We start from the raw sequence: 26,617 nt of genomic DNA, 5'->3' as shown, positions 1-26,617 counted from the left end.
ATATGAAATAATTTGCCCGTGAAGGTTTCATATATGCTGTAGATTAGACACACCATATAAGATGTACCCCTATTTCATAAGTTGGTTCTAAGAAAAGAAAATTGTTGTTTTCTTGTGTTTTAAGAAAAGAAAATTGTTTTCTTGAGCACTACTTTTTACAGGTGATGTACCTCAATATTCACAATTAAGACTGATGATATGATTACAAATATGTATAAACTTGTGTTTCCAGGAGAAGACATTGTGTTCCTGGCAACAGACATCAAGCTGCCAGGTGCAGTGGACTGGGTCATGATGCAGAGTTCCTTCGGCCACCACTTCATGTTAGTGCTGGAGAAGCAAGAGAAGTTTGATGGCCATTAACAGTACTTTGCCATCGTGCAACTCATTGGGTTCAGGAAACAGGCTGAAAACTTTGCATACAGATAATGTTTAAGTATGAGTGATCTTGTTTCTATTATTGATACACTCACTGGAGGAGAGGGTGCCTTTGATAAATGGTTATAGGACAAAGAGACACTTGCTGCTGCACTCCATATTGAGAGGTTTAATTCCCTGGGAGGATTTCCCAGCCTGCTGTGCTGGCAAACTGTGGACTGGGCAAATTATCAGATGAGAGCCTAATTGTCAGTAATAACCTCATTCATAACAGCCACCTCCCTCCCCCCACCTCTCTCTCTCTCTCTCTCTCTCTCTCTCTCTCTCTCTCTCTCTCTCTCTCTCTCTCTCTCTCTCTCTCTCTCTCTCTCTCTCTCTCTCTCTCTCTCTCTCTCTCTCTCTCTCTCTCCCCCTTACAGTTTGCAGGGAAAGCAGTGACAGAATTCTTCCAACCCAGCTGTGTTTTTCATACCTCTTGAGAAGCATTGAAGTAAATTAATGTATATTTATAGGATCTCTCATGGCAAGTATACATCTTGTGATAATTTTGCTCTCAAATATGTTGTATTCCTTTTTCCCTTGTATATATCATCTTCCATATTGTCATTGCATACTTTACATTAAAAGCAAAATGCCAATTTAGTGTCATCTAAAGTGCTAAGGTATGTTAATTATATGTGGTAATGTTAGTGAATGTTTATTACAAGATGATTTTGTACTGGACACACTTACATGCTGTTTCGTTGATACCGCTCAGCATGCATAGGGAGCATCCATAAGTAATCACGTTACACTTATGTTGGCAGATTGGAATTGAATGGACCAAGACGGAGACTCACCTGGGAAGCCACGCCCCGATCCATACACAAAGGCATCCAATCAGCCATCATGAACTCAGATTACCTGGTGATTACCTGGAGTGTAAGATATTGTATTGTGCTTAGTTATGTACAGCCAAAGTTGTTGTCATTTATTTCTTAATTTCAATGGGAGAAGCAATATTTTGTAAATTTTACAAACCCTTTTAATCATAGAAAAGCAACATTTATTGAAAATGTAATATTGTATTTTTGTTGAAAATCAAGATGTTTAAGAAATTGATATTTGATGCCTTACAAGATGCTGCATCTTGAATGTACTCTATTTTTGAGAAGTGATTTTAAGAAAAATATATGAATGAATGATCAGCAACAAACACTTGATATAGACTTCTAGTTCTGCAAGATGATGTTCTTGCCATAGGTGTTTTTTTGCACTCCTGGCCAAAGTTTGACATTAAACAGTTACATAGCCAACTTGGTTTCTCAAATTAAGAGATAGTTTGACATCAGTAATGAAGTCATCCTGAAGCCACACCAAGGTTGCTCTTTGCCTCCAGTGGAAACTATATGAAGCTGTTAGTATCAGTAAGCTGGCTTCAGTGGTGGCCTACACTAGAAAATAATCCTTTCATTCATCAAAGGCTCCTTTGTATTCAAGCTGGTGCTAGTCATTTTTGGCATTTCAATGGGGGGATTATGTTGCCATCCACATTGACTAAATAGGCACTCTGTGTTGATAATGAATGATGTGTCTTATGACATTAACTATGTAACTGAAAAATATTGATGTGTAATGATGTAAGAGGCTGATGTATTTTGTTAATGCTCAAAGCTAACCACTTGGCATTATCTTGCAAGATGCTTGGTGATCTTTTACATTAACTTGGAAATGTGTGTCTTGCAAGGCATCAAATACTGTGTCATACCAATAGTTTTGCTTTCTAAGGTTATAAATGATTAGTTTTATGGTATCAACCATTCTTCCATTAAGCTTTCACTAAAACTAAGTTATACTGCCTAACAAACAGTAGTGAGCAATAGTGTATAATACATATATTATTTTCTTTCTATTCCAGTAAGATGGAGGAAATGTTGTCAACTTAGAGAAAACATAGTTTATGAATCCTAGACAAATCTTTCCTTCAAAACTTATGTTCAGAGACAAAGTTCCTAGACAACTTTATGCTACCAAGTGTCACTGTCAAGACACTCAGCCAATCATGGGGAAAGTAGAGTGTGAAAATGCCTCTTATATTTTGTGGAAATTTTTATATTCATGGTGCAGTTTAGTCATCTCATGAATACATAATCAGAGATGATTAGCTACTTGAATCACACACTATTGGCTTTGTCCTTGTTATGTAAAATTTCCTGCAGTCATTCATCATTGGTCTCTAGAGATTGACACATGTCACGTTCACTTTTAACAAACTATTAGAGGGATGTGTTGTGAATGTACATTAGCAAGTAGCACTACAAACACTGGCTAAACCTATTAGAGAATTGACGGGGCATTATATGATCTGCCTGAGGATTACAAATTAAAGCTGAAAAAAGGTTTCATTCTTTAGTTTGTGGTATTAAAATTGTTTCTTAAATTTGTCCAAAGAAAGATTTAGTACATATGTTGCATCATATATTTTAGCAGTAATTTTTCTATTTATTTTACTAACATAGTTTCATTTAAAAAGAAAGCTTATATACATATGACATTTTTGTGCTCCTTTTAAAAGCTTTTGTTATCTCAAGGGAGTCAAAGCAAATGCATTTATATGTACTTTTTTTTGTGGTCAGGTAAGACACACCATGAAAAATGTGTGGAAATCTCATGTACTTAGTTTATTATTTATAGAACAAAAAATAATGTCTACTAGGATTGGATGTGGTTAGCAACAGAGGTTTGTGGAGTAGAGTGTGTTTGTACCTTTGTGCTTTTGTTACTAGGAGTTGTCCGAGGTGTGGTAGTGTAGGTAGCATGGAGGGCACTTCACCCCCCTAGTGTCCTCACCCAACAGGGCTCCTCCTAGTGACCCGTGGAGGTGGGTCCACACGGGGCTCATTCCACACCTCCTACAAACTATTTCTCTACACAATGAGAAAGGAAGATCATCAAAGAGAAATAAATACAGTTGTTTTCTAAGCTATCCACCAAAGGGAGACACATTTTGAAACTTGTCAACATATATATTTGTAGTAATCACTAAGTATTACACTACTATAAATGCGGTATTGCAAATGCTGTGTTTATTGAATATATTTTTTAAGTGAATAAAAAGCACTAAACCAGTATTTTCTTAATGAGAAAACATTGATGTGTTCATTAGAGTTCTCCTTCCCTTCACACTCATATCTAAGGCCAGAATATGCTGATGGTTAATTGTATGAGACTGATGAAAGAACTTTGAGAGTGAAAGGTTATGACTAATTGGTATAAGTGTATATATAAAGAATGTAGGGCTCAGATAAAATAATACTATGGTATAAAAGACAATGCAAGGTGGTTTCATCAACTTGCCACTTGTGCAATAATATGTAAGTGCAAATGCATATTGAGCGCTAGACAGCAAAAGCCATTTATCGCTTAGGGTAAGCATGTTGCACGATGACAGTGATGGGACAGGATCAAGAGGGCTTCACCACAAGGGTTATAAAGTAACAGCCACATACGGGGAACGAATTCGCAATCCCAGAGCTGAAACAGTTCTGCGTCTCGCCTCCACTAATTTCAAAGGTATAGTTGAAGTTACACGGTTTTTATGATTATTATTATTATTTATAGCGATAAAATTTATACATTGTGAACAGGAGAAACGGTGTTAAGAAGCAAGCTTATTATCTCAGCAAAGCATTTCTTATTAGTGGCTCATGTCCGATGCCTCTGAGCCAACTTGCGGTAATGAAATAATAATGAGATTACTGACGCAGGAAACCTGAGAAAAAAATAAATAAATATTTTAAGAAAAATAAAAACACGTAAAAAAACTAAATTAAAATATAACACAAAAGCATAAAAAATAAAACTATTGTCAACCAATACAATCAATAAAATTCAGCATACATTGACTTAATACAGGCTTACTCCTCAGCATGATCCATCAGTTCAGCGCACAGATTAAGAAATGCATTGGTTTGTGTGTGTGTTTCTCAGTATTAACACGGGTTTATAAGGGTGTTTTTACAGTTCTAGTGAAGATTAACAAATTCTACATTACTTACAGGAGAAACACGCTTTTAAAAGGCTGTAATTGAAGTGACACGGTTTTTAAGGGTATTTTTACAGTTCTAGTGACAGATCTACAATATTTCTACATTATTAACAGGACAAACATCCTTGAAAACCCTGGTAATCATCTTTGTGGCTTTGAGAGAGAGACAGAGAGAGAGAGAGAGGAGCATTGTAGTTGAGCCTACCCTGCGCTCGTTAATGTTTGCTACGGTGAGACACGGTGCAGCAGTGAGTGAAGTTTTCGTTCATAATCACGTAGCGGGTGTCGAGTGGGGAAAGTGAAGTGAGGAAATGAGGATATTATATGACATATTATTTGATAACATGTCAACTTGTGTGTATGTGTTTGTGGTTGAAGGAGCAGTGATAGGTGGCGTTAAGGAGGAAGATGGCTGGCTGGCTGGCTGCAGTGTTTTGGTCAGCACTGGTCAGTCTTGCCCACACGCCCCATTGACCAGTGTTTCCGTTTTCCCAGCAGCTTCTCCCTGCACCGAGGACCGCCAAGCAGCACCAGAGAGGCACGAGTACGTAAGGTGAGCCCAGAGGTGCCAGCCTTCCCTCAGTTAGCCTTACTGCCTTCACTACAATAGTGAATTGTCTTGTGCTCGTTTATTTAGGTTTTATTATTCGATTTTTAGGTATTTTTTGAGGTTATTGATTTATTTTTATACTTTGTTTACATCTCAGTCTGGGAACAGCTGAAGATTTAGGGAAATATTGAAAGTTCGTCAATATGTAAACAAACTCAGCTGAGGTAGAGGCAGGGCGTCAGTGTTTTCAGCTATTATTTGCTTCGTCTCTCACTTATTGTAAGCCAAACATGTCATAAGATGGAGCCACATGTCTAGCCTTCATATCCGTTGGTCAAATATATACACCATTGCCTAGTTTTGTTGTCAAGAAGGAATTATTGAGGTAATATGGCGGCCAGCTCCCCCACTGAGGTCGCTGCCGAGGGCCGCCATGATGGATTGTTGCCTGTTCCGGCTTGCTGGTTCCAATATTTTTCAAAAATTTTCTGAATTACTTTATTTGGCTTGTATAGTAAGATTTTATGGTTTCTAAAAATATTTCGTTGCTTTTGAAAAGTTTTTCTTGCTTCTGTTAAGTAAATGTACCGAATTTTCTGCGGTTTTTTTGTGTAGGTAAAGGGCAGTTTATACGGTGATATTTACCCAGAGTGATTTTCGGCTCTTTTATTTGAGGCTTTAATGAAGATATTATTGCTTCAAAAAATCGTTTATGATATATGAATTGTTTTGCGTTCCTGTTGAGTTAAGTGTGTGGACTTTGAATAGGCTTATGGTCCCTTTAAAAGTGGTATTTTTGTCATTTTTTGTTTTTTTTATTTCTCTATTTGAGCCTGTAACTAACTTTGCAATGCTTGAAAAAATAATTTAGATTTTTTAAAGTGTTTTTTTACTGGTGTAAAGTGAAATGGGTGGACTTTTCAGTGTTTTTAATGGTGTCAAAGTTAAGACACTTTTTCCATATTTCATATTAATATCTCTTTTCAACTACTCATGCTGGAGATGTTTTGATATTGTGAATATTAATTAAAGTAATTGTCAAGTTAGAATATATAAGGTAATCGAGCCTAGCTTCATTTTTTCTAGGGGTCAATTTTAAAATGAAATAAGTTACGTACGTGTGGCAGCGGGTAGCCTGTGACGTCATCAAGGATCCGGGACTCGCTCGGCTCCAGTGTCTCCTCGTCAATATTTACCGTAATTTCCAGTGTTTTCCAGGTGTTTCCAGCTTTTTCCAAACTCAGGCATGTAGGTAATAGAAGAAGGAGAAAAACTGGAGAAATGGAGGAGGAGGAGGAAGAAATAAGGAAAAATAGAGGAAGAGGAGGAGGCAGCATAACAGGTAAATATCGAGAAAACAATGTTTAGCTTAGTTTCCCTTCCTGCACTCCTTTTCTCTGTAATATTTCGTGTGTTTTGGGTGTTCTAAATGTTTTGCCTGTATTTAGAAGTATTCTGGCGTGTATTAATAGTGTTTTAGGGGTGTTTGGCTGTGTTTAGGTTGTATATTTGCTGTTATGTGTATTTTGGGTGAATTTAAGGTGTTTTAAGTGTAGCTTAGGATGTTTTTAGGTGTATTTTATGTGTTTATATTCTTGTGGGGTGTTTTGAGTATATTATGGAGTGTTTTGGTGTGTTTTGGGTGTGTTTGTGGTATAGTGAAGTGTTGTGAATTTGTCTTTGGGTTTATTTTGGGTGTTTTAAGTGTTTTGGATGAGTTTGGTTGTGTGTGGGGTCTTTTGGGTGTATTTGAGTGTGTGTGGTGTGTATTGGGTGTGTTTTGATATGTTTTGGTTGTATTCTGTGGTGTTGTGAGATGTTTTTGATGTGTTTGAATGAGTTTTGTGATGTTGTGGGTTTGCTTTGGAGTTTTTGAGTGTTTTTAGTGTGTTTGAGTTTTGTGGGTAGTTTAGAGTGTTGAGAGTGTTTTCAGTGTGTTTGGGTGAGTTTTATGGTTATTTTAGGATGTTATGGGGTGTTTAGGTGAGTTTTGTGGGTATATCAGGGTATTTTGAGTGTTTTGGATGTTTCTAGTGTGATTTGGGTGTGTTTAAGTGAGTTTTTTTTGGGTATTTTGAGGTGATGTGGGGTGTTTTGAGTGTTTTTGATGAGTAAAACGTGTTTTGGGTGTGTTTGGGTGAGTTTTGTGGGTATATTTGAGTGTTGTGAGGTGTTTTGAAAATTTTAAGTGTGTATTAGGTGTGATTGGATGTGTTTTTTTCATATTTAAGGGTTTTTTGAGTGTGTTTTGAATGTCTTGGGTATGTCTGGGTGAGCTTTATTGTATTAAAGGGTGGGTTGAGTGTGTTTTTATGTTTTGTGTGTGCTGTTTGTGTGTGTTTGGATGAGTTTTGTTGTGTTTAAGGATGTTTTGAGTGCAGTTTGGGTATGTTTGGGTGAACTTTGTGGGTGTCTTGACATGTTTTGAGTGTGTTTTGAGGTATTTAGGCCACACGCGCCCCCCAGTAACCCAAATGACGTAACTTAACACCACAACCTCACCAGATTTTACCTAACATATGCAGGACAACCTTGTCAAGTCTATTATACCCATAAGGGCTTGCCACACTCCAGATACTGTGCAGATACCCTTGAAAAGTCTCCCTGCCTCCCCTCCCCACTCATCACTCCATCTCCTAATGTAACTCTCTCTCTCTCTCTCTCTCTCTCTCTCTCTCTCTCTCTCTCTCTCTCTCTCTCTCTCTACGACGATGACGACAATGAACCTAACCAAACCTAGCCTAATCTAACTACTACTACTACTACTATTACTACTACTACTACTACTACTATTATTACTACTACTACTACTGCTACTGCTACTACTACTACTACTACTACTACTACTACTACTACTACTACTACTACTACTACTACTACTACTACTACCTTCCTTCTTTCTCTGACGAATGATAATTAGATGTTTGATATAGATAAAAATATTTTAAGGGTTAATATCTATTTTTTTTAATAGCTATAATATGGATTTTGCCTTTGACAAGCATCTCTCCTAACACTTCTAACACTCCTAACACGCTCATTTCTTTCCCACAGATTCCTCAAGACCTCTTCATCAACATTGTATAGTCCAAGAATTTCCTTGCCTGTGCACTAACCGGTCTCTTCGGCAACACTGAGGACAGCACCGCCTGCCTGCCACCTCCCTTGGTCCTCAAGGCTCGTCACTTCAAGGACCATATCTCTCTGCCAAGTTCGAGTGGGATCTGACACTTGGGGACGAGGGGGAGTATGCGCCGGTGGTGGCCAACATGACTTGAGGTGTGTGGGGTGATGTGGGGGATGTATGGAAGTGTGTTAGGGGGAAGGGTGGTATTTGGGGAAGGAGGGAAAGGGTATGTTTGTGTTTGTTTGTTTGTGTGTGTGATTTTTTTTTTTTTTTTTTTTTTTTGCTTTATTTTTCTCTTCTTTTATTTTTGTTTTCTTGCTCCTCTTTTTCTTCCTCTTTTTTTTTTTTTGTGTGTGTGCTCTGTAAAGAGACAGAGATATAAGATGCTGTTGTCCATCTTCAAATAGACCAGCTTGAAGAAAGTCCTGTGGAACATGATGCGTCTAATTCAAAACTAATATCTTTAGGGTGTTTTGGATGTTGTCCTTTCCTGGCACGATTGGTGCATCTGACTAGAGTGTTTATATTTGGTAGGGGAACATCTGAATTTTTACAGCTCGGCAGTGCTTTCTTTACTATTACCCCAGATGATGCAAATGGAAATTCCAAAGCTGACTGTTTAACGAAAGCTTGTGTTGTTGCTTTGATTTCAGCACCAGGATCCCCAGGATATGTGTGTTAGTGGTGTCCACTTTTGAAGTTTATCGTTCCTATTTGCTGTGAAATTATTGCATAACACTTTTTCCCATGGTAGCTGCATACCCATGTGAATGAGACTGATGACTCTCGCTTCTTGGTGTACATAAAAACCAGAGAATCATTGAGGAGAGACCTGCCTTTTCTTGTTCCACCAGAAACAATTTTGTAGGTCACAGAAGTGTCTGCAAGGACCATTGTTGGTAATGCTTCATCATCTAATGATGTTTCAGCTGCTGGATTGATGTTATCAATAGGAAGTGTGATTTGAAGCCATTGGGTGTGTTGTTGTTGATTGTTGCAGGCTGCTCTTTGACTGGGAAGGGATTAAAAGGATTGTTGGCATCACCTGAAACCAGGGTATAAAATATGAGCGAACCTACAGTAACTATCTCTCTCTCTCTCTCTCTCTCTCTCTCTCTCTCTCTCTCTCTCTCTCTCTCTCTCTCTCTCTCTCTCTCTCTCTCTCTCTCTCTCTCTCTCTCTCTCTCTCTCTCTCTCTCTCTCTCTCTCTCTCTCTCTCTCTCTCTCTCTCTCTCTCTCTCTCTCTCTCTCTCTCTCATGGAGGCCCCTAACAAATGGAAGAAGTGATCACAGATAGTGATCACAGATTCCATTTCTGCCTTAGGAACCATACATCAGTAGCAAATAGTGCGTCACCAACCCAGTATCATCCTTAAGCAGAGGGAGAATACAGAGCCTCTAGTATGATAGAAGACACAAAGACTTACTTATATAAGAGACCAGCCACCACCACTGTTGGCATATGAATACAGCTGCTGTTCATAGCCATCACAGGTTCACAAAAGGTACATAATACCTAAATCAAGCTCAGACTACACGAGTGATTCTTCAACACTGCAAACTTTGTACCAAAGAAATATTATAATTATGTTTATACACTAATTTTGAAATTAAAAAGATATACAGAACAATTGTAAACTTATTAAAAAATTATGGGATTCAGAAAAATCTTAAGCTGAAATACTTTTGACATGTCATCACTTGAGGCTCGCGCTGCTCCGCCACTCTGCTCCACACGGACAAGACGGAACACGAAGACACCTGTGAGTTCCGGCCGTACATGTGTCCGTGTCCCAGTGCCTCTTGCAAGTCGCAAGGCTCCCTCGAGCATGTCATGCCACACCTCATGAGCGTCCACAAGAGTATCACCACTCTCTAAGGTGAGCGTCTGGAGCGACAGTGAATTGTGTTTGATGCAGAAATGGTGCACGTGTCCAGAAGCTTTGATATGCTTATATTTATATGTACTGTTTTTTAATAGGTAATGCATGTACTTTTTTTTCAGGAAAAGTTTTGTTTATATGAAATAATTTGCCCGTGAAGGTTTCATATATGCTGTGGATTAGACACACCATATAAGATGTACCCCTATTTCATAAGATGGTTCTAAGAAAAGAAAATTGTTGTTTTCTTGTGTTTTAAGAAAATAAAATTGTTTTCTTGAGCACTACTTTTTACATCTCACATACCTTAATATTTACAATTAAGATTGATGATATGATTACAAAGATGTATAAACTTGTGTTTGCAGGAGAGGACATTGTGTTCCTGGCAACAGACATCAAGCTGCCAGGTGCAGTGGACTGGGTCATGATCCAGAGTTGCTTCAGCCACCACTTTATTTTGGTGCTGGGGAAGCAAGAGAAGTTTGATGGCCACCAACAGTTCTTTGCCATTGTGCAGCTCATTGGGTTCAGGAAACAGGCTGAAAACTTTGCATACAGGTAATGTTTAAGTATGACTGATCTTGTTTCCATTATTGATACACTCACTGGAGGAGAGGGTGCCTTTGATAAATGGTTATAGGACAAAGACACTTGCTGCTGCATTCCATATTGAGAGGTTTATTTATTAATGGCACCAAGCAGTTACAGTCATAAGGATAAAATATTTTTTTGTATTTGTAGTTTTGTAATTCCTATATCATTTTTAGGTGTTGGTTTAGAGGTTTTGGAAAGGCAGGTTTAAACATAAAAACATTTACTCTGTTCTAATTTTGATATAGTAGGAAGATAGGAACTGCACCGACTATGGTCTGACTATTTTATCCCAAACATTTAGGTGTTATCTTTTCCAGGAATTTCCCAGCCTGCTGTGCTGGCAAACTGTGGACTGGGCAAATTATCAGATGAGAGCCTAATTGTCAGTAATAACCTCATTCCCCACAGCCACCTCCCCCCCTCCCCTCTCTCTCTCTCTCTCTCTCTCTCTCTCTCTCTCTCTCTCTCTCTCTCTCTCTCTCTCTCTCTCTCTCTCTCTCTCTCTCTCTCTCTCTCTCTCTCTCTCTCTCTCTCTCTACTATAAATGCGGTATTGCAAATGCTGTGTTTATTGAATATATTTTTTAAGTGAATAAAAAGCACTAAACCAGTATTTTCTTAATGAGAAAACATTGATGTGTTCATTAGAGTTCTCCTTCCCTTCACACTCACATCTAAGGCCAGAATATGCTGATGGTTAATTGTATGAGACTGATGAAAGAACTTTGAGAGTGAAAGGTTATGACTAGATGGTATAAGTATATATATAAAGAATGTAGGGCTCATATGAAATAATACTATGGTATAAAAGACAATGCAAGGTTGTTTCATCAACTTGCCACTTGTGCAGTAATATGTAAGTGCAAATGCATATTGAGCACTAGACAGCAAAAGCCATTTATCGCTGAGGGTAATCATGTTGCACGATGACAGTGATGGGACAGGATCAAGAGGGCTTCACCACAAGGGTTATAAAGTAACAGCCACATAGGGGTAACGAATTCGCAATCCCAGAGCTGAAACAGTTCTGCGTCTCGCCTCCACTACTTACAAAGGTGTGCTTGATAAATAAGGTATAACTTGATAAATCAGTCACAGCATGGCTTCACAAAGGGGAAGTCTTGCCTGACAAACTTGTTAAGTTTTTACAGTAAGGTGTATGAGGCAGTAGATAGTGGTGATAGTTATGATATCTTATATCTGGACTTTAGTAAAGCATTCGACAAGGTGCCCCATCAAAGGCTCCTGAGAAAGGTTAGGGCACATGGGATAGATGGGAAGGTGTTAGGTTGGATAGGGCCATGGCTTGATAATAGGTGACAGAGAGTGGTAATAAACGGCTCGAAATCCGAGTGGGGTCATGTAATCAGTGAGGTGCCACAGGGATCAGTATTAGGGCCATTGTTATTTCTAATATATATCAGTGACTTGGAAAGTGGAATTAGTAGTGATGTTTTAGTAAATTTGCAGATGACACAAAGATAGGTAGATTAATTAGGTCAGATTCGGATGCCATCGCCTTGCAGGCAGACTTAGATAGAATGAATGAATGGACGGATAGATGGCAAATGCAATTTAATATCAATAAATGCAAAGTGCTTAGCATAGGTAGAAGAAACCCACACAATAGGTATGCATTAAACACCCAAACTCTGGTAGGTACAGGGTACGATAAAGATTTAGGAGTTATAGTTAGCTCTGAACTCTGCCTAGGGAAACAATGCATAGAAGCCAGAAACAAGGCAAATAGGGTACTAGGATTCATTTTTATGAGCGTTAAAAGTAGAAGGCTGGAAGTAATATTAAAGTTATACTTGGCGCTGGTCAGACCTCATCTAGACTACGCTGTGCAGTTCTGGTCCCCACGTTACAGGAAAGATATAGGTCTATTAGAATCAGTACAGAAGAGAATGACTAAAAGGATACAGGGGATGAGGAGTATTCCTTACGAGGCGAGGTTGAAGCTGTTAAATTTACATTCTCTAGAGAGACTTAGGTTAAGAGGGGACCTGATAGAAGTCTTTAAGTGGTATAAGGGTTATAACAAGGGAGATGTAAGCAAAATTCTTAGGATCAGCAACCAGGGTAGAACAAGAAATAACGGGTTCCACCTTGAAAAATTTAGGAGATAGGGGAGATAGAGGAGAAAATTGGTTCTCAAATAGAGTGGTAGATGAATGGAACGGACTCAGTAATCACGTAGTTAGTGCTAGGACACTAGAGAGCTTTAAGAAAAGATTAGACAAGTTTATGGATGGGGATAACAGATGGAAACAGGTAGGTGTGTTTCATACAGGGACTGCCACGTGTAAGCCTGGTCACTTCTTGCAGCTTCCCTTATTTCTTATGTTTTTATGTTCTTATGAAGTTACACGGTTTTTCTGATTATTATTATTTTTTATAGCGACAAAATTTATACATTGTGAACAGGAGAAATGGTGTTAAGAAGCAAGCTTATTATCTCAGCAAAGCATATATTTTTAGTGGCTTAGGTCCGATGCCTCTGAGTCAACTTGCAACTCAATCAATAAAATTCAGCATAAATTGTCTTAATACAGGCTTACTCCTCAGCATGATCCATCAGTTCAGCGCACAGATTAAGAAATGCATTGGTTTGTGTGTGTGTTTCTCAATATTTACACAGGTTTACAAGGGTGTTTTTACAGTTCTAGTGAAGATTAACATAATTCTACATTACTTACAGGAGAAACACGCTTTTAAAAGACTGTAATTGAAGTGACACGGTTTTTAAGGGTATTTTTACAGTTCTAGTGACAGATCTACAATATTTCTACATTATTAACAGGAGAAACATCCTTGAAAACCCTGGTAATCATCTTTGTGGCTTTGAGAGAGAGACAGAGAGAGAGAGAGGAGCATTGTAGTTGAGCCTACCCTGCGCTCGTTCGTGTTTGCTACGGTGAGACACGGTGCAGCAGTGAGTGAAGTTTTCGTTGATAATCACGTAGCGGGTGTCGAGTGGGGAAAGTGAAGTGAGGGAATGAGGATATTATATGACATATTATTTGATAACATGTCAACTTGTGTGTATGTGTTTGTGGTTGAAGGAGCAGTGATAGGTGGCATTAAGGAGGAAGATGGCTGGCTGGCTGGCTGCAGTGTTTTGGTCAGCACTGGTCAGTCTTGCCCACACGCCCCATTGACCAGTGTTTCCGTTTTCCCAGCAGCTTCTCCCTGCACCGAGGACCGCCAAGCAGCACCAGAGAGGCACGAGTACGTAAGGTGAGTCCAGAGGTGCCAGCCTTCCCTCAGTTAGCCTTACTGCCTTCACTACAATAGTGAAGTGTCTTGTGCTCTTTTATTTAGGTTTTATCATTCGATTTTTAGGTATTTTTTGAGGTTATTGATTTATTTTTATACTTAGTTTACATCTCAGTCTGGGAACAGCTGAAGATTTAGGGAAATATTGAAAGTTCGTCAATATGTAAACAAACTCAGCTGAGGTAGAGGCAGGGCGTCAGTGTTTTCAGCTATTATTTGCTTCGTCTCTCACTTATTGTAAGCCAAACATGTCATAAGATGGAGCCACATGTCTAGCCTTCATATCCGTTGGTCAAATATATACACCATTGCCTAGTTTTGTTGTCAAGAAGGAATTATTGAGGTAATATGGCGGCCAGCTCCCCCACTGAGGTCGCTGCCGAGGGCCGCCATGATGGATTGTTGCCTGTTCCGGCTTGCTGGTTCCAATATTTTTCAAAAATTTTCTGAATGACTTTATTTGGCTTGTATAGTAAGATTTTATGGTTTCTAAAAATATTTCGTTGCTTTTGAAAAGTTTTTCTTGCTTCTGTTAAGTAAATGTACCGAATTTTCTGCGGTTTTTTTGTGTAGGTAAAGGGCAGTTTATACGGTGATATTTACCCAGAGTGATTTTCGGCTTTTTTATTTGAGGCTTTAATGAAGATATTATTGCTTCAAAAAATCGTTTATGATATATGAATTGTTTTGCGTTCCTGTTGAGTTAAGTGTGTGGACTTTGAATAGGCTTATGGTCCCGTTAAAAGTGGTGTTTTTGTCATTTTTTATTTTTTTTATTTCTCTATTTGAGCCTGTAACTAACTTTGCAATGCTTGAAAAAATAATTTAGATTTTTTAAAGTGTTTTTTTACTGGTGTAAAGTGAAATGGGTGGACTTTTCAGTGTTTTTAATGGTGTCAAAGTTAAGACACTTTTTCCATATTTCATATTAATATCTCTTTACAACTGCTCAGGCTGGAGATGTTTTGATATTGTGAATATTAATTAAAGTAATTGTCAAGTTAGAATATATAAGGTAATCGAGCCTAGCTTCATTTTTTCTAGGGGTCAATTTTAAAATGAAATAAGTTACGTACGTGTGGCAGCGGGTAGCCTGTGACGTCATCAAGGATCCGGGACTCGCTCGGCTCCAGTGTCTCCTCCTCAATATTTACCGTAATTTCCAGTGTTTTCCAGGTGTTTCCAGCTTTTTCCAAACTCAGGCATGTAGGTAATAGAAGAAGGAGAAAAGCTGGAGAAATGGAGGAGGAGGAGGAAGAAATAAGGAAAAATAGAGGAAGAGGAGGAGGCAGCGTAACAGGTAAATATCGAGAAAACAATGTTTAGCTTAGTTTCCCTTCCTGCACTCCTTTTCTCTGTAATATTTCGTGTGTTTTGGGTGTTGTAAATGTTTTGCCTGTATTTAGAAGAATTCTGGCGTGTATAAATAGTGTTTTAGGGGTGTTTGGCTGTGTTTAGGTTGTATATTTGCTGTTATGTGTATTTTGGGTGAATTTAAGATGTTTTAAGTGTAGCTTAGGATGTTTTTAGGTGTATTTTATGTGTTTTTATTCTTGTGGGGTGTTTTGAGTATATTGTGGAGTGTTTTGGTGTGTTTTGGGTGTGTTTGTGGTATAGTGAAGTGTTGTGAATTTGTTTTTGGGTTTATTTTGGGTGTTTTAAGTGTTTTGGATGAGTTTGGATGTGTGTGGGGTCTTTTGGGTGTATTTGAGTGTGTGTGGTGTGTATTGGGTGCGTTTTGATATGTTTTGGTTGTATTCTGTGGTGGTGTGAGATATTTTTGATGTGTTTGAATGAGTTTTGTGATGTTGTGGGTTTGCTTTGGAGTTTTTGAGTGTTTTTAGTGTGTTTGAGTTTTGTGGGTAGTTTAGAGTGTTGAGAGTGTTTTCAGTGTGTTTGGGTGAGTTTTATGGTTATTTTAGGATGTTATGGGGTGTTTAGGTGAGTTTTGTGGGTATATCAGGGTATTTTGAGTGTTTTGGATGTTTCTAGTGTGATTTGGGTGTGTTTAAGTGAGTTTTTTGGGTATTTTGAGGTGATGTGGGGTGTTTTGAGTGTTTTTGATGAATAAAATGTGTTTTGGGTGTGTTTGGGTGAGTTTTGTGGGTATATTTGAGTGTTGTGAGGTGTTTTGAAAATTTTAAGTGTGTATTAGGTGTGATTGGATGTGTTTTTTCATATTTAAGGGTTTTTTGAGTGTGTTTTGAATGTCTTGGGTATGTCTGGGTGAGCTTTATTGTATTAAAGGGTGTGTTGAGTGTGTTTTTATGTTTTGTGTGTGCTGTTTGTGTGTGTTTGGATGAGTTTTGTTGTATTTAAGGATGTTTTGAGTGCAGTTTGGGTATGTTTGGGTGAACTTTGTGGGTGTCTTGACATGTTTTGAGTGTGTTTTGAGGTATTTAGGCCACACGCGCCCCCAGTAACCCAAATGACGTAACTTAACACTACAACCTCACCAGATTTTACCTAACATATACAGGACAACCTTGTCAAGTCTATTATGCCCACAAGGGCTTGCCACACTCCAGATACTGTGCAGATAGCCTTGAAAAAGTCTCCCTGCCTCCCCTCCCCACTCATCACTCCATCCCCTAATGTAACTCTCTCTCTCTCTCTCTCTCTCTCTCTCTCTCTCTCTCTCTCTCTCTCTCTCTCTCTCTCTCTCTCTCTCTCTCTCTCTCTCTCTCTCTCTCTCTCTCTCTCTCTCTCTACGACGACGATGACGAACCTAACCGAACCTAGCCTAATCTAACTACTACTACTACTACTACTACTACTACTACTACTACTACTACTACTACTACTACTACTACTACTACTACTACTACCTTCCTTTTCCTCTGACAAATGATAATTAGATGTTTGATATAGATAAAAATATTTTTAGGGTTAATATCTATTTTTTTAATTGATATAATATGGATTTTCCCTTTGACAAGCATCTCTCCTAACACGCCCTTTTCTCCCCCACAGATTCCTCAAGACCTCTTCATCGACATTGTAGAGTCTCTTCGCCAACACTGAGGACAGCACCGCCTGCCTGCCACCTCCCTTGGTCTTCAAGGCTCGTCAGTTCAAGGACCATCTCTCTCTGCCAAGTTCGAGTGGGATCTGACACTTGGGAACGAGGAAGGCTCGTCACTTCAAGGACCATCTCTCTCTGCCAAGTTCGAGTGGGATCTGACACTTGGGGACGAGGAAGGCTCGTCACTTCAAGGACCATCTCTCTCTGCCAAGTTCGAGTGGGATCTGACACTTGGGGACGAGGAGGAGTATGTGCCGGTGGTGGCCATCATGACTTAAGGTGTGTGGGGTGATGTGGGGGATGTATGGGGGTGTGTTAGGGGGAAGGTGGGAAGGAGTGAAAGGGTATGTTTGTGTTTGTTTGTTTGTGTGTGTGATTTTTTTTATTTTATTTTATTTTTTTTGCTTTATTTTTCTCTTCTCATTTTTGTTTTCTTGCTCCTCTTTCTTTCTTCCTCTTCTTTGTGTGTGTGTGTGTGTGTGTGTGTGTGTGTGTGTGTGTGTGTGTGCTGTAAAGAGAGAGGCATATAAGATGCTGTTGTCCATCTTCAAATAGATCAGCTTGAAGAAAGTCCTGTGGAACATGATGTGTTTAATTCAAAACTAATATCTTCAGGATGTTTTGGATGTCCTTCCCTGGCATCATTGGTGCATCTGACTAGTGTTTATATTTGGTAGGGGAACATCTAAATTTTTACAGCTTGAGAGTGCTTTCTTTACTATTACCCCAGATGATGCAAATGGAAATTCCAAAGCTGACTGTTTAACGAAAGCTTGTGTTGTTGCTTTGATTTCAGCACCAGGATCCCCAGGATATGTGTGTTAGTGGTGTCCACTTTTGAAGTTTATCGTTCCTATTTGCTGTGAAATTATTGCATAACACTTTTTCCCATGGTAGCTGCATACCCATGTGAATGAGACTGATGACTCTCCGCTTCTTGGTGTACATAAAAACCAGAGAATCATTGAGGAGAGACCTGCCTTTTCTTGTTCCACCAGAAACAATTTTGTAGGTCACAGAAGTGTCTGCAAGGACCATTGTTGGTAATGCTTCATCATCTAATGATGTTTCAGCTGCTGGATTGATGTTATCAATAGGAAGTGTGATTTGAAGCCATTGGGTGTGTTGTTGTTGATTGTTGCAGGGCTGCTCTTTGACTGGGAAGGGATTAAAAGGATTGTTGGCATCACCTGAAACCAGGGTATAAAATATGAGCGAACCTACAGTAACTATCTCTCTCTCTCTCTCTCTCTCTCTCTCTCTCTCTCTCTCTCTCTTCTCCTCTCTCTCTCTCTCTCTCTCTCTCCCCTCTCCCTCTCGTCCTCCACTCTCCCTCCTCCTCTCTCTCTCTCTCTCTCTCTCTCTCTCTCCTCTCTCTCTCCTCTCTCTCTCATGGAGGCCCCTAACAAATGGAAGAAGTGATCACAGATAGTGATCACAGATTCCATTTCTGCCTTAGGAACCATACATCAGTAGCAAATAGTGCGTCACCAACCCAGTATCATCCTTAAGCAGAGGGAGAATACAGAGCCTCTAGTATGATAGAAGACACAAAGACTTACTTATATAAGAGACCAGCCACCACCACTGTTGGCATATGAATACAGCTGCTGTTCATAGCCATCACAGGTTCACAAAAGGTACATAATACCTAAATCAAGCTCAGACTACACGAGTGATTCTTCAACACTGCAAACTTTGTACCAAAGAAATATTATAATTATGTTTATACACTAATTTTGAAATTAAAAAGATATACAGAACAATTGTAAACTTATTAAAAAATTATGGGATTCAGAAAAATCTTAAGCTGAAATACTTTTGACATGTCATCACTTGAGGCTCGCGCTGCTCCGCCACTCTGCTCCACACGGACAAGACGGAACACGAAGACACCTGTGAGTTCCGGCCGTACATGTGTCCGTGTCCCAGTGCCTCTTGCAAGTCGCAAGGCTCCCTCGAGCATGTCATGCCACACCTCATGAGCGTCCACAAGAGTATCACCACTCTCTAAGGTGAGCGTCTGGAGCGACAGTGAATTGTGTTTGATGCAGAAATGGTGCACGTGTCCAGAAGCTTTGATATGCTTATATTTATATGTACTGTTTTTTAATAGGTAATGCATGTACTTTTTTTTCAGGAAAAGTTTTGTTTATATGAAATAATTTGCCCGTGAAGGTTTCATATATGCTGTAGATTAGACACACCATATAAGATGTACCCCTATTTCATAAGTTGGTTCTAAGAAAAGAAAATTGTTGTTTTCTTGTGTTTTAAGAAAAGAAAATTGTTTTCTTGAGCACTACTTTTTACAGGTGATGTACCTCAATATTCACAATTAAGACTGATGATATGATTACAAATATGTATAAACTTGTGTTTCCAGGAGAAGACATTGTGTTCCTGGCAACAGACATCAAGCTGCCAGGTGCAGTGGACTGGGTCATGATGCAGAGTTCCTTCGGCCACCACTTCATGTTAGTGCTGGAGAAGCAAGAGAAGTTTGATGGCCATTAACAGTACTTTGCCATCGTGCAACTCATTGGGTCCAGGAAACAGGCTGAAAACTTTGCATACAGATAATGTTTAAGTATGAGTGATCTTGTTTCTATTATTGATACACTCACTGGAGGAGAGGGTGCCTTTGATAAATGGTTATAGGACAAAGAGACACTTGCTGCTGCACTCCATATTGAGAGGTTTAATTCCCTGGGAGGATTTCCCAGCCTGCTGTGCTGGCAAACTGTGGACTGGGCAAATTATCAGATGAGAGCCTAATTGTCAGTAATAACCTCATTCATAACAGCCACCTCCCTCCCCCCACCTCTCTCTCTCTCTCTCTCTCTCTCTCTCTCTCTCTCTCTCTCTCTCTCTCTCTCTCTCTCTCTCTCTCTCTCTCTCTCTCTCTCTCTCTCTCTCTCTCTCTCTCTCTCTCTCTCTCTCTCTCTCTCTCTCTCTCTCTCTCTCTCTCTCTCTCTCTCTCTCTCCCTTACAGTTTGCAGGGAAAGCAGTGACAGAATTCTTCCAACCCAGCTGTGTTTCTCATACCTCTTGAGAAGCATTGAAGTAAATTAATGTATATTTATAGGATCTCTCATGGCAAGTATACATCTTGTGATAATTTTGCTCTCAAATATGTTGTATTCCTTTTTCCCTTGTATATATCATCTTCCATATTGTCATTGCATACTTTACATTAAAAGCAAAATGCCAATTTAGTGTCATCTAAAGTGCTAAGGTATGTTAATTATATGTGGTAATGTTAGTGAATGTTATTACAAGATGATTTTGTACTGGACACACTTACATGCTGTTTCGTTGATACCGCTCAGCATGCATAGGGAGCATCCATAAGTAATCACGTTACACTTATGTTGGCAGATTGGAATTGAATGGACCAAGACGGAGACTCACCTGGGAAGCCACGCCCCGATCCATACACAAAGGCATCCAATCAGCCATCATGAACTCAGATTACCTGGTGATTACCTGGAGTGTAAGATATTGTATTGTGCTTAGTTATGTACAGCCAAAGTTGTTGTCATTTATTTCTTAATTTCAATGGGAGAAGCAATATTTTGTAAATTTTACAAACCCTTTTAATCATAGAAAAGCCACATTTATTGAAAATGTAATATTGTATTTTTGTTGAAAATCAAGATGTTTAAGAAATTGATATAATGTATTTGATGCCTTACAAGATGCTGCATCTTGAATGCACTATTTTTGAGAAGTGATTTTAAGAAAAATATATGAATGAATGATCAGCAACAAACACTTGATATAGACTTCTAGTTCTGCAAGATGATGTTCTTGCCATAGGTGTTTTTTTTGCACTCCTGGCCAAAGTTTGACATTAAACAGTTACATAGCCAACTTGGTTTCTCAAATTAAGAGATAGTTTGACATCAGTAATGAAGTCATCCTGAAGCCACACCAAGGTTGCTCTTTGCCTCCAGTGGAAACTATATGAAGCTGTTAGTATCAGTAAGCTGGCTTCAGTGGTGGCCTACACTAGAAAATAATCCTTTCATTCATCAAAGGCTCCTTTGTATTCAAGCTGGTGCTAGTCATTTTTGGCATTTCAATGGGGGGATTATGTTGCCATCCACATTGACTAAATAGGCACTCTGTGTTGATAATGAATGATGTGTCTTATGACATTAACTATGTAACTGAAAAATATTGATGTGTAATGATGTAAGAGGCTGATGTATTTTGTTAATGCTCAAAGCTAACCACTTGGCATTATCTTGCAAGATGCTTGGTGATCTTTTACATTAACTTGGAAATGTGTGTCTTGCAAGGCATCAAATACTGTGTCATACCAATAGTTTTGCTTTCTAAGGTTATAAATGATTAGTTTTATGGTATCAACCATTCTTCCATTAAGCTTTCACTAAAACTAAGTTATACTGCCTAACAAACAGTAGTGAGCAATAGTGTATAATACATATATTATTTTCTTTCTATTCCAGTAAGATGGAGGAAATGTTGTCAACTTAGAGAAAACATAGTTTATGAATCCTAGACAAATCTTTCCTTCAAAACTTATGTTCAGAGACAAAATTCCTAGACAACTTTATGCTACCAAGTGTCACTGTCAAGACACTCAGCCAATCATGGGGAAAGTAGAGTGTGAAAATGCCTCTTATATTTTGTGGAAATTTTTATATTCATGGTGCAGTTTAGTCATCTCATGAATAGATAACCAGAGATGATTAGCTACTTGAATCACACACTATTGGCTTTGTCCTTGTTATGTAAAATTTCCTGCAGTCATTCATCATTGGTCTCTAGAGATTGACACACGTCACGTTCTCTTTTAACAAACTATTAGAGGGATGTGTTGTGAATGTACATTAGCAACTAGCACTACTAACACTGGCTAAGCCTATTAGAGAATTGACGGGGCATTATATGATCTGCCTGAGGATTACAAATTAAAGCTGAAAAAAGATTTCATTCTTTAGTTTGTGGTATTAAAATTGTTTCTTAAATTTGTCCGTAGAAAGATTTAGTACATATGTTGCATCATTTATTTTAGGAGTAATTGTTCTATTTATTTTACTAACATAGTTTCATTTAAAAAGAAAGCTTATGTACATATGACATTTTTTGTGCTCCTTTTAAAAGCTTTTGTTATCTCATGGGAGTCAAAGCAAATGCATATATATGTACTTTATTTTGTGGTCAAGTAAGACACACCATGAAAAATGTGTGGAAATCTCATGTACTTAGTCTATTATTTATAGAACAAAAAATAATGCTAATTGGATTGGATGTGGTTAGGAACAGAGGTTTGTGGAGTAGAGTGTGTTTGTACCTTTGTGCTTTTGTTACTAGGAGTTTTCCGAGGTGTGGTAGTGTAGGTAGCATGGAGGGCACTTCACCCACTTAGTGTCCTCACCCAACCACTTCATTTATTGGTTTAATGTTGTGTCTAGCATCTGTTCCTAGAAACAGTGTGAAAGGGCTTCACAGGCACCAGTCAGCTGCTTAGAAACAGTCTGGCTGGGGAACATATTAGAGTGATAGTGATCACAGATTCCATTTCTGCCTTAGGAACCATACATCAGTAGCAAATAGTGTTCATTTATGAGTCATGCGTCACCAACCCAGCATCATCCTTAAGCAGAGGGAGAATACAGAGCCTTTAGTATGATAGAAGACACAAAGACTTACTTATATGAGACCAGCCACCACCACTGTTGGCATATGAATACAGCTGGTGTTCATAGCCATCACAGGTTCACAAAAGGTACATAATACCTAACTCAAGCTCAGCCTACATGAGTGATGCATCACCACTGCAAACTTTGTACCAAAGAAAAATTATGATTATGTTTATATACTAATTTTGAAATTAAAAGATATACAGAACAATGGTAAACTTAGTAAAAAATTATGAGATTGAGAAAAATCTTAAGCTGAAATACTTTTGACGTCACCACTTGAGACTCGGGCTGCTCCGCCACTCTGCTCCACACGGACAAGACGGAACATGAAGACACCTGTGAGTTCCGGCCGTACATGTGTCCCTGTCCCAGTGCCTCTTGCAAGTGGCAAGGCTCCCTCGAGCAGGTCATGCCACACCTCATGAGCGTCCACAAGAGTATCACCACTCTCCAAGGTGAGCGTGTCGAGCGACAGTGAGTTGTGTTTGATGCAGAAATGGTGCACGTGTCCAGAAGTTTTGATATGCTGATATTTATATGTACTGTTTTTTAATAGGTAATGCATGTACTTTTTTTTTTTTTTTTTTCAGGAAAAGTTTTGTTTATATGAAATAATTTGCCCGTGAAGGTTTCATATATGCTGTGGATTAGACACACCATATAAGATGTACCCCTATTTCATAAGATGGTTCTAAGAAAAGAAAATTGTTGTTTTCTTGTGTTTTAAGAAAATAAAATTGTTTTCTTGAGCACTACTTTTTACATCTCACATACCTTAATATTTACAATTAAGATTGATGATATGATTACAAAGATGTATAAACTTGTGTTTGCAGGAGAGGACATTGTGTTCCTGGCAACAGACATCAAGCTGCCAGGTGCAGTGGACTGGGTCATGATCCAGAGTTGCTTCAGCCACCACTTTATTTTGGTGCTGGGGAAGCAAGAGAAGTTTGATGGCCACCAACAGTTCTTTGCCATTGTGCAGCTCATTGGGTTCAGGAAACAGGCTGAAAACTTTGCATACAGGTAATGTTTAAGTATGACTGATCTTGTTTCCATTATTGATACACTCACTGGAGGAGAGGGTGCCTTTGATAAATGGTTATAGGACAAAGACACTTGCTGCTGCATTCCATATTGAGAGGTTTATTTATTAATGGCACCAAGCAGTTACAGTCATAAGGATAAAATATTTTTTTGTATTTGTAGTTTTGTAATTCCTATATCATTTTTAGGTGTTGGTTTAGAGGTTTTGGAAAGGCAGGTTTAAACATAAAAACATTTACTCTGTTCTAATTTTGATATAGTAGGAAGATAGGAACTGCACCGACTATGGTCTGACTATTTTATCTCAAACATTTAGGTGTTATCTTTTCCAGGAATTTCCCAGCCTGCTGTGCTGGCAAACTGTGGACTGGGCAAATTATCAGATGAGAGCCTAATTGTCAGTAATAACCTCATTCCCCACAGCCACCTCCCCCCCCCTCCCTCTCTCTCTCTCTCTCTCTCTCTCTCTCTCTCTCTCTCTCTCTCTCTCTCTCTCTCTCTCTCTCTCTCTCTCTCTCTCTCTCTCTCTCTCTCTCTCTCTCTCTCTCTCTCTCTCTCTCTCTCTCTCTCTCTACTACACTACTATAAATGCGGTATTGCAAATGCTGTGTTTATTGAATATATTTTTTAAGTGAATAAAAAGCACTAAACCAGTATTTTCTTAATGAGAAAACATTGATGTGTTCATTAGAGTTCTCCTTCCCTTCACACTCACATCTAAGGCCAGAATATGCTGATGGTTAATTGTATGAGACTGATGAAAGAACTTTGAGAGTGAAAGGTTATGACTAGATGGTATAAGTATATATATAAAGAATGTAGGGCTCATATGAAATAATACTATGGTATAAAAGACAATGCAAGGTTGTTTCATCAACTTGCCACTTGTGCAGTAATATGTAAGTGCAAATGCATATTGAGCACTAGACAGCAAAAGCCATTTATCGCTGAGGGTAATCATGTTGCACGATGACAGTGATGGGACAGGATCAAGAGGGCTTCACCACAAGGGTTATAAAGTAACAGCCACATAGGGGTAACGAATTCGCAATCCCAGAGCTGAAACAGTTCTGCGTCTCGCCTCCACTACTTACAAAGGTGTGCTTGATAAATAAGGTATAACTTGATAAATCAGTCACAGCATGGCTTCACAAAGGGGAAGTCTTGCCTGACAAACTTGTTAAGTTTTTACAGTAAGGTGTATGAGGCAGTAGATAGTGGTGATAGTTATGATATCTTATATCTGGACTTTAGTAAAGCATTCGACAAGGTGCCCCATCAAAGGCTCCTGAGAAAGGTTAGAGCACATGGGATAGATGGGAAGGTGTTAGGTTGGATAGGGCCATGGCTTGATAATAGGTGACAGAGAGTGGTAATAAACGGCTCGAAATCCGAGTGGGGTCATGTAATCAGTGAGGTGCCACAGGGATCAGTATTAGGGCCATTGTTATTTCTAATATATATCAGTGACTTGGAAAGTGGAATTAGTAGTGATGTTTTAGTAAATTTGCAGATGACACAAAGATAGGTAGATTAATTAGGTCAGATTCGGATGCCATCGCCTTGCAGGCAGACTTAGATAGAATGAATGAATGGACGGATAGATGGCAAATGCAATTTAATATCAATAAATGCAAAGTGCTTAGCATAGGTAGAAGAAACCCACACAATAGGTATGCATTAAACACCCAAACTCTGGTAGGTACAGGGTACGATAAAGATTTAGGAGTTATAGTTAGCTCTGAACTCTGCCTAGGGAAACAATGCATAGAAGCCAGAAACAAGGCAAATAGGGTACTAGGATTCATTTTTGTGAGCGTTAAAAGTAGAAAAAGGCCGGAAGTAATATTAAAGTTATACTTGGCGCTGGTCAGACCTCATCTAGACTACGCTGTGCAGTTCTGGTCCCCACGTTACAGGAAAGATATAGGTCTATTAGAATCAGTACAGAAGAGAGTGACTAAAAGGATACAGGGGATGAGGAGTATTCCTTACGAGGCGAGGTTGAAGCTGTTAAATTTACATTCTCTAGAGAGACTTAGGTTAAGAGGGGACCTGATAGAAGTCTTTAAGTGGTATAAGGGTTATAACAAGGGAGATGTAAGCAAAATTCTTAGGATCAGCAACCAGGGTAGAACAAGAAATAACGGGTTCCACCTTGAAAAATTTAGGAGATAGGGGAGATAGAGGAGAAAATTGGTTCTCAAATAGAGTGGTAGATGAATGGAACGGACTCAGTAATCACGTAGTTAGTGCTAGGACACTAGAGAGCTTTAAGAAAAGATTAGACAAGTTTATGGATGGGGATAACAGATGGAAACAGGTACGAGTAGGTGTGTTTCATACAGGGACTGCCACGTGTAAGCCTGGTCACTTCTTGCAGCTTCCCTTATTTCTTATGTTTTTATGTTCTTATGAAGTTACACGGTTTTTCTGATTATTATTATTTTTTATAGCGACAAAATTTATACATTGTGAACAGGAGAAATGGTGTTAAGAAGCAAGCTTATTATCTCAGCAAAGCATATATTTTTAGTGGCTTAGGTCCGATGCCTCTGAGTCAACTTGCAACTCAATCAATAAAATTCAGCATAAATTGTCTTAATACAGGCTTAGTCCTCAGCATGATCCATCAGTTCAGCGCACAGATTAAGAAATGCATTGGTTTGTGTGTGTTTCTCAATATTTACACAGGTTTACAAGGGTGTTTTTACAGTTCTAGTGAAGATTAACATAATTCTACATTACTTACAGGAGAAACACGCTTTTAAAAGGCTGTAATTGAAGTGACACGGTTTTTAAGGGTATTTTTACAGTTCTACAATATTTCTACATTATTAACAGGAGAAACATCCTTGAAAACTCCTGGTAATCATCTTTTTGGCTTTAAGAAACAGTCGTGAGAGAGAGAGAGGGGAGCATTTTAGTTGAGCCTATCCTGCGCTCGTTCATGTTTGCTACGCTGAGACAGTGCAGCAGTGAGTGAAGTTTTCGTTCATAATGACTTAGTGGGTGTCTAGT

General features: G+C 38.8%; 2 protein-coding genes across 22 annotated transcripts in view; both read left to right on the top strand.

Annotated features, from left to right (window-relative positions):
• Positions 1-3,485, top strand: part of LOC135093738 (E3 ubiquitin-protein ligase Siah1-like) — a 38,882-nt gene extending 35,397 nt beyond the window's left edge. The window contains 3 exon segments of the mRNA XM_063993303.1: positions 233-323; positions 1,185-1,299; positions 2,276-3,485. Of these exon segments, the coding sequence (XP_063849373.1) occupies positions 233-323; positions 1,185-1,299; positions 2,276-2,278 (209 nt within the window). The 3' untranslated portion in view covers positions 2,279-3,485.
• A 5,165-nt stretch (positions 3,486-8,650) lies between these two features.
• The window catches only part of LOC135093735 (E3 ubiquitin-protein ligase SIAH1B-like), a 25,991-nt gene continuing 8,024 nt past the window's right edge, over positions 8,651-26,617 (top strand). For 13 of the 21 annotated variants that reach the window (XM_063993298.1, XM_063993299.1, XM_063993295.1 and 10 more), the window contains exons 1-11: positions 8,651-9,962; positions 10,334-10,526; positions 13,750-13,804; positions 15,010-15,143; positions 16,817-17,147; positions 18,710-18,883; positions 19,255-19,458; positions 19,864-19,967; positions 20,250-20,364; positions 21,347-23,001; positions 23,383-23,575. In XM_063993298.1, coding sequence (XP_063849368.1) covers positions 22,902-23,001; positions 23,383-23,575 — 293 coding nt within the window. In that variant the 5' untranslated portion in view covers positions 8,651-9,962; positions 10,334-10,526; positions 13,750-13,804; ... (5 more) ...; positions 20,250-20,364; positions 21,347-22,901. Of the gene's footprint in view, positions 9,963-10,333; positions 10,527-13,643; positions 13,805-13,829; positions 15,144-16,816; positions 17,148-18,709; positions 18,884-19,254; positions 19,459-19,863; positions 19,968-20,249; positions 23,002-23,136; positions 23,296-23,382; positions 23,576-26,617 lie in introns of those variants that run through there. The other 8 variants (XM_063993301.1, XM_063993284.1, XM_063993286.1 and 5 more) reach the window with 8 other exon arrangements.

This window comes from Scylla paramamosain, chromosome 43 (assembly GCF_035594125.1).
Source record: "Scylla paramamosain isolate STU-SP2022 chromosome 43, ASM3559412v1, whole genome shotgun sequence".
In the NCBI taxonomy this organism is placed as follows: domain Eukaryota; kingdom Metazoa; phylum Arthropoda; class Malacostraca; order Decapoda; family Portunidae; genus Scylla; species Scylla paramamosain.
Note: the sequence above shows the minus strand (reverse complement) of the source record. Positions and strands in the feature narration are given on the sequence as shown.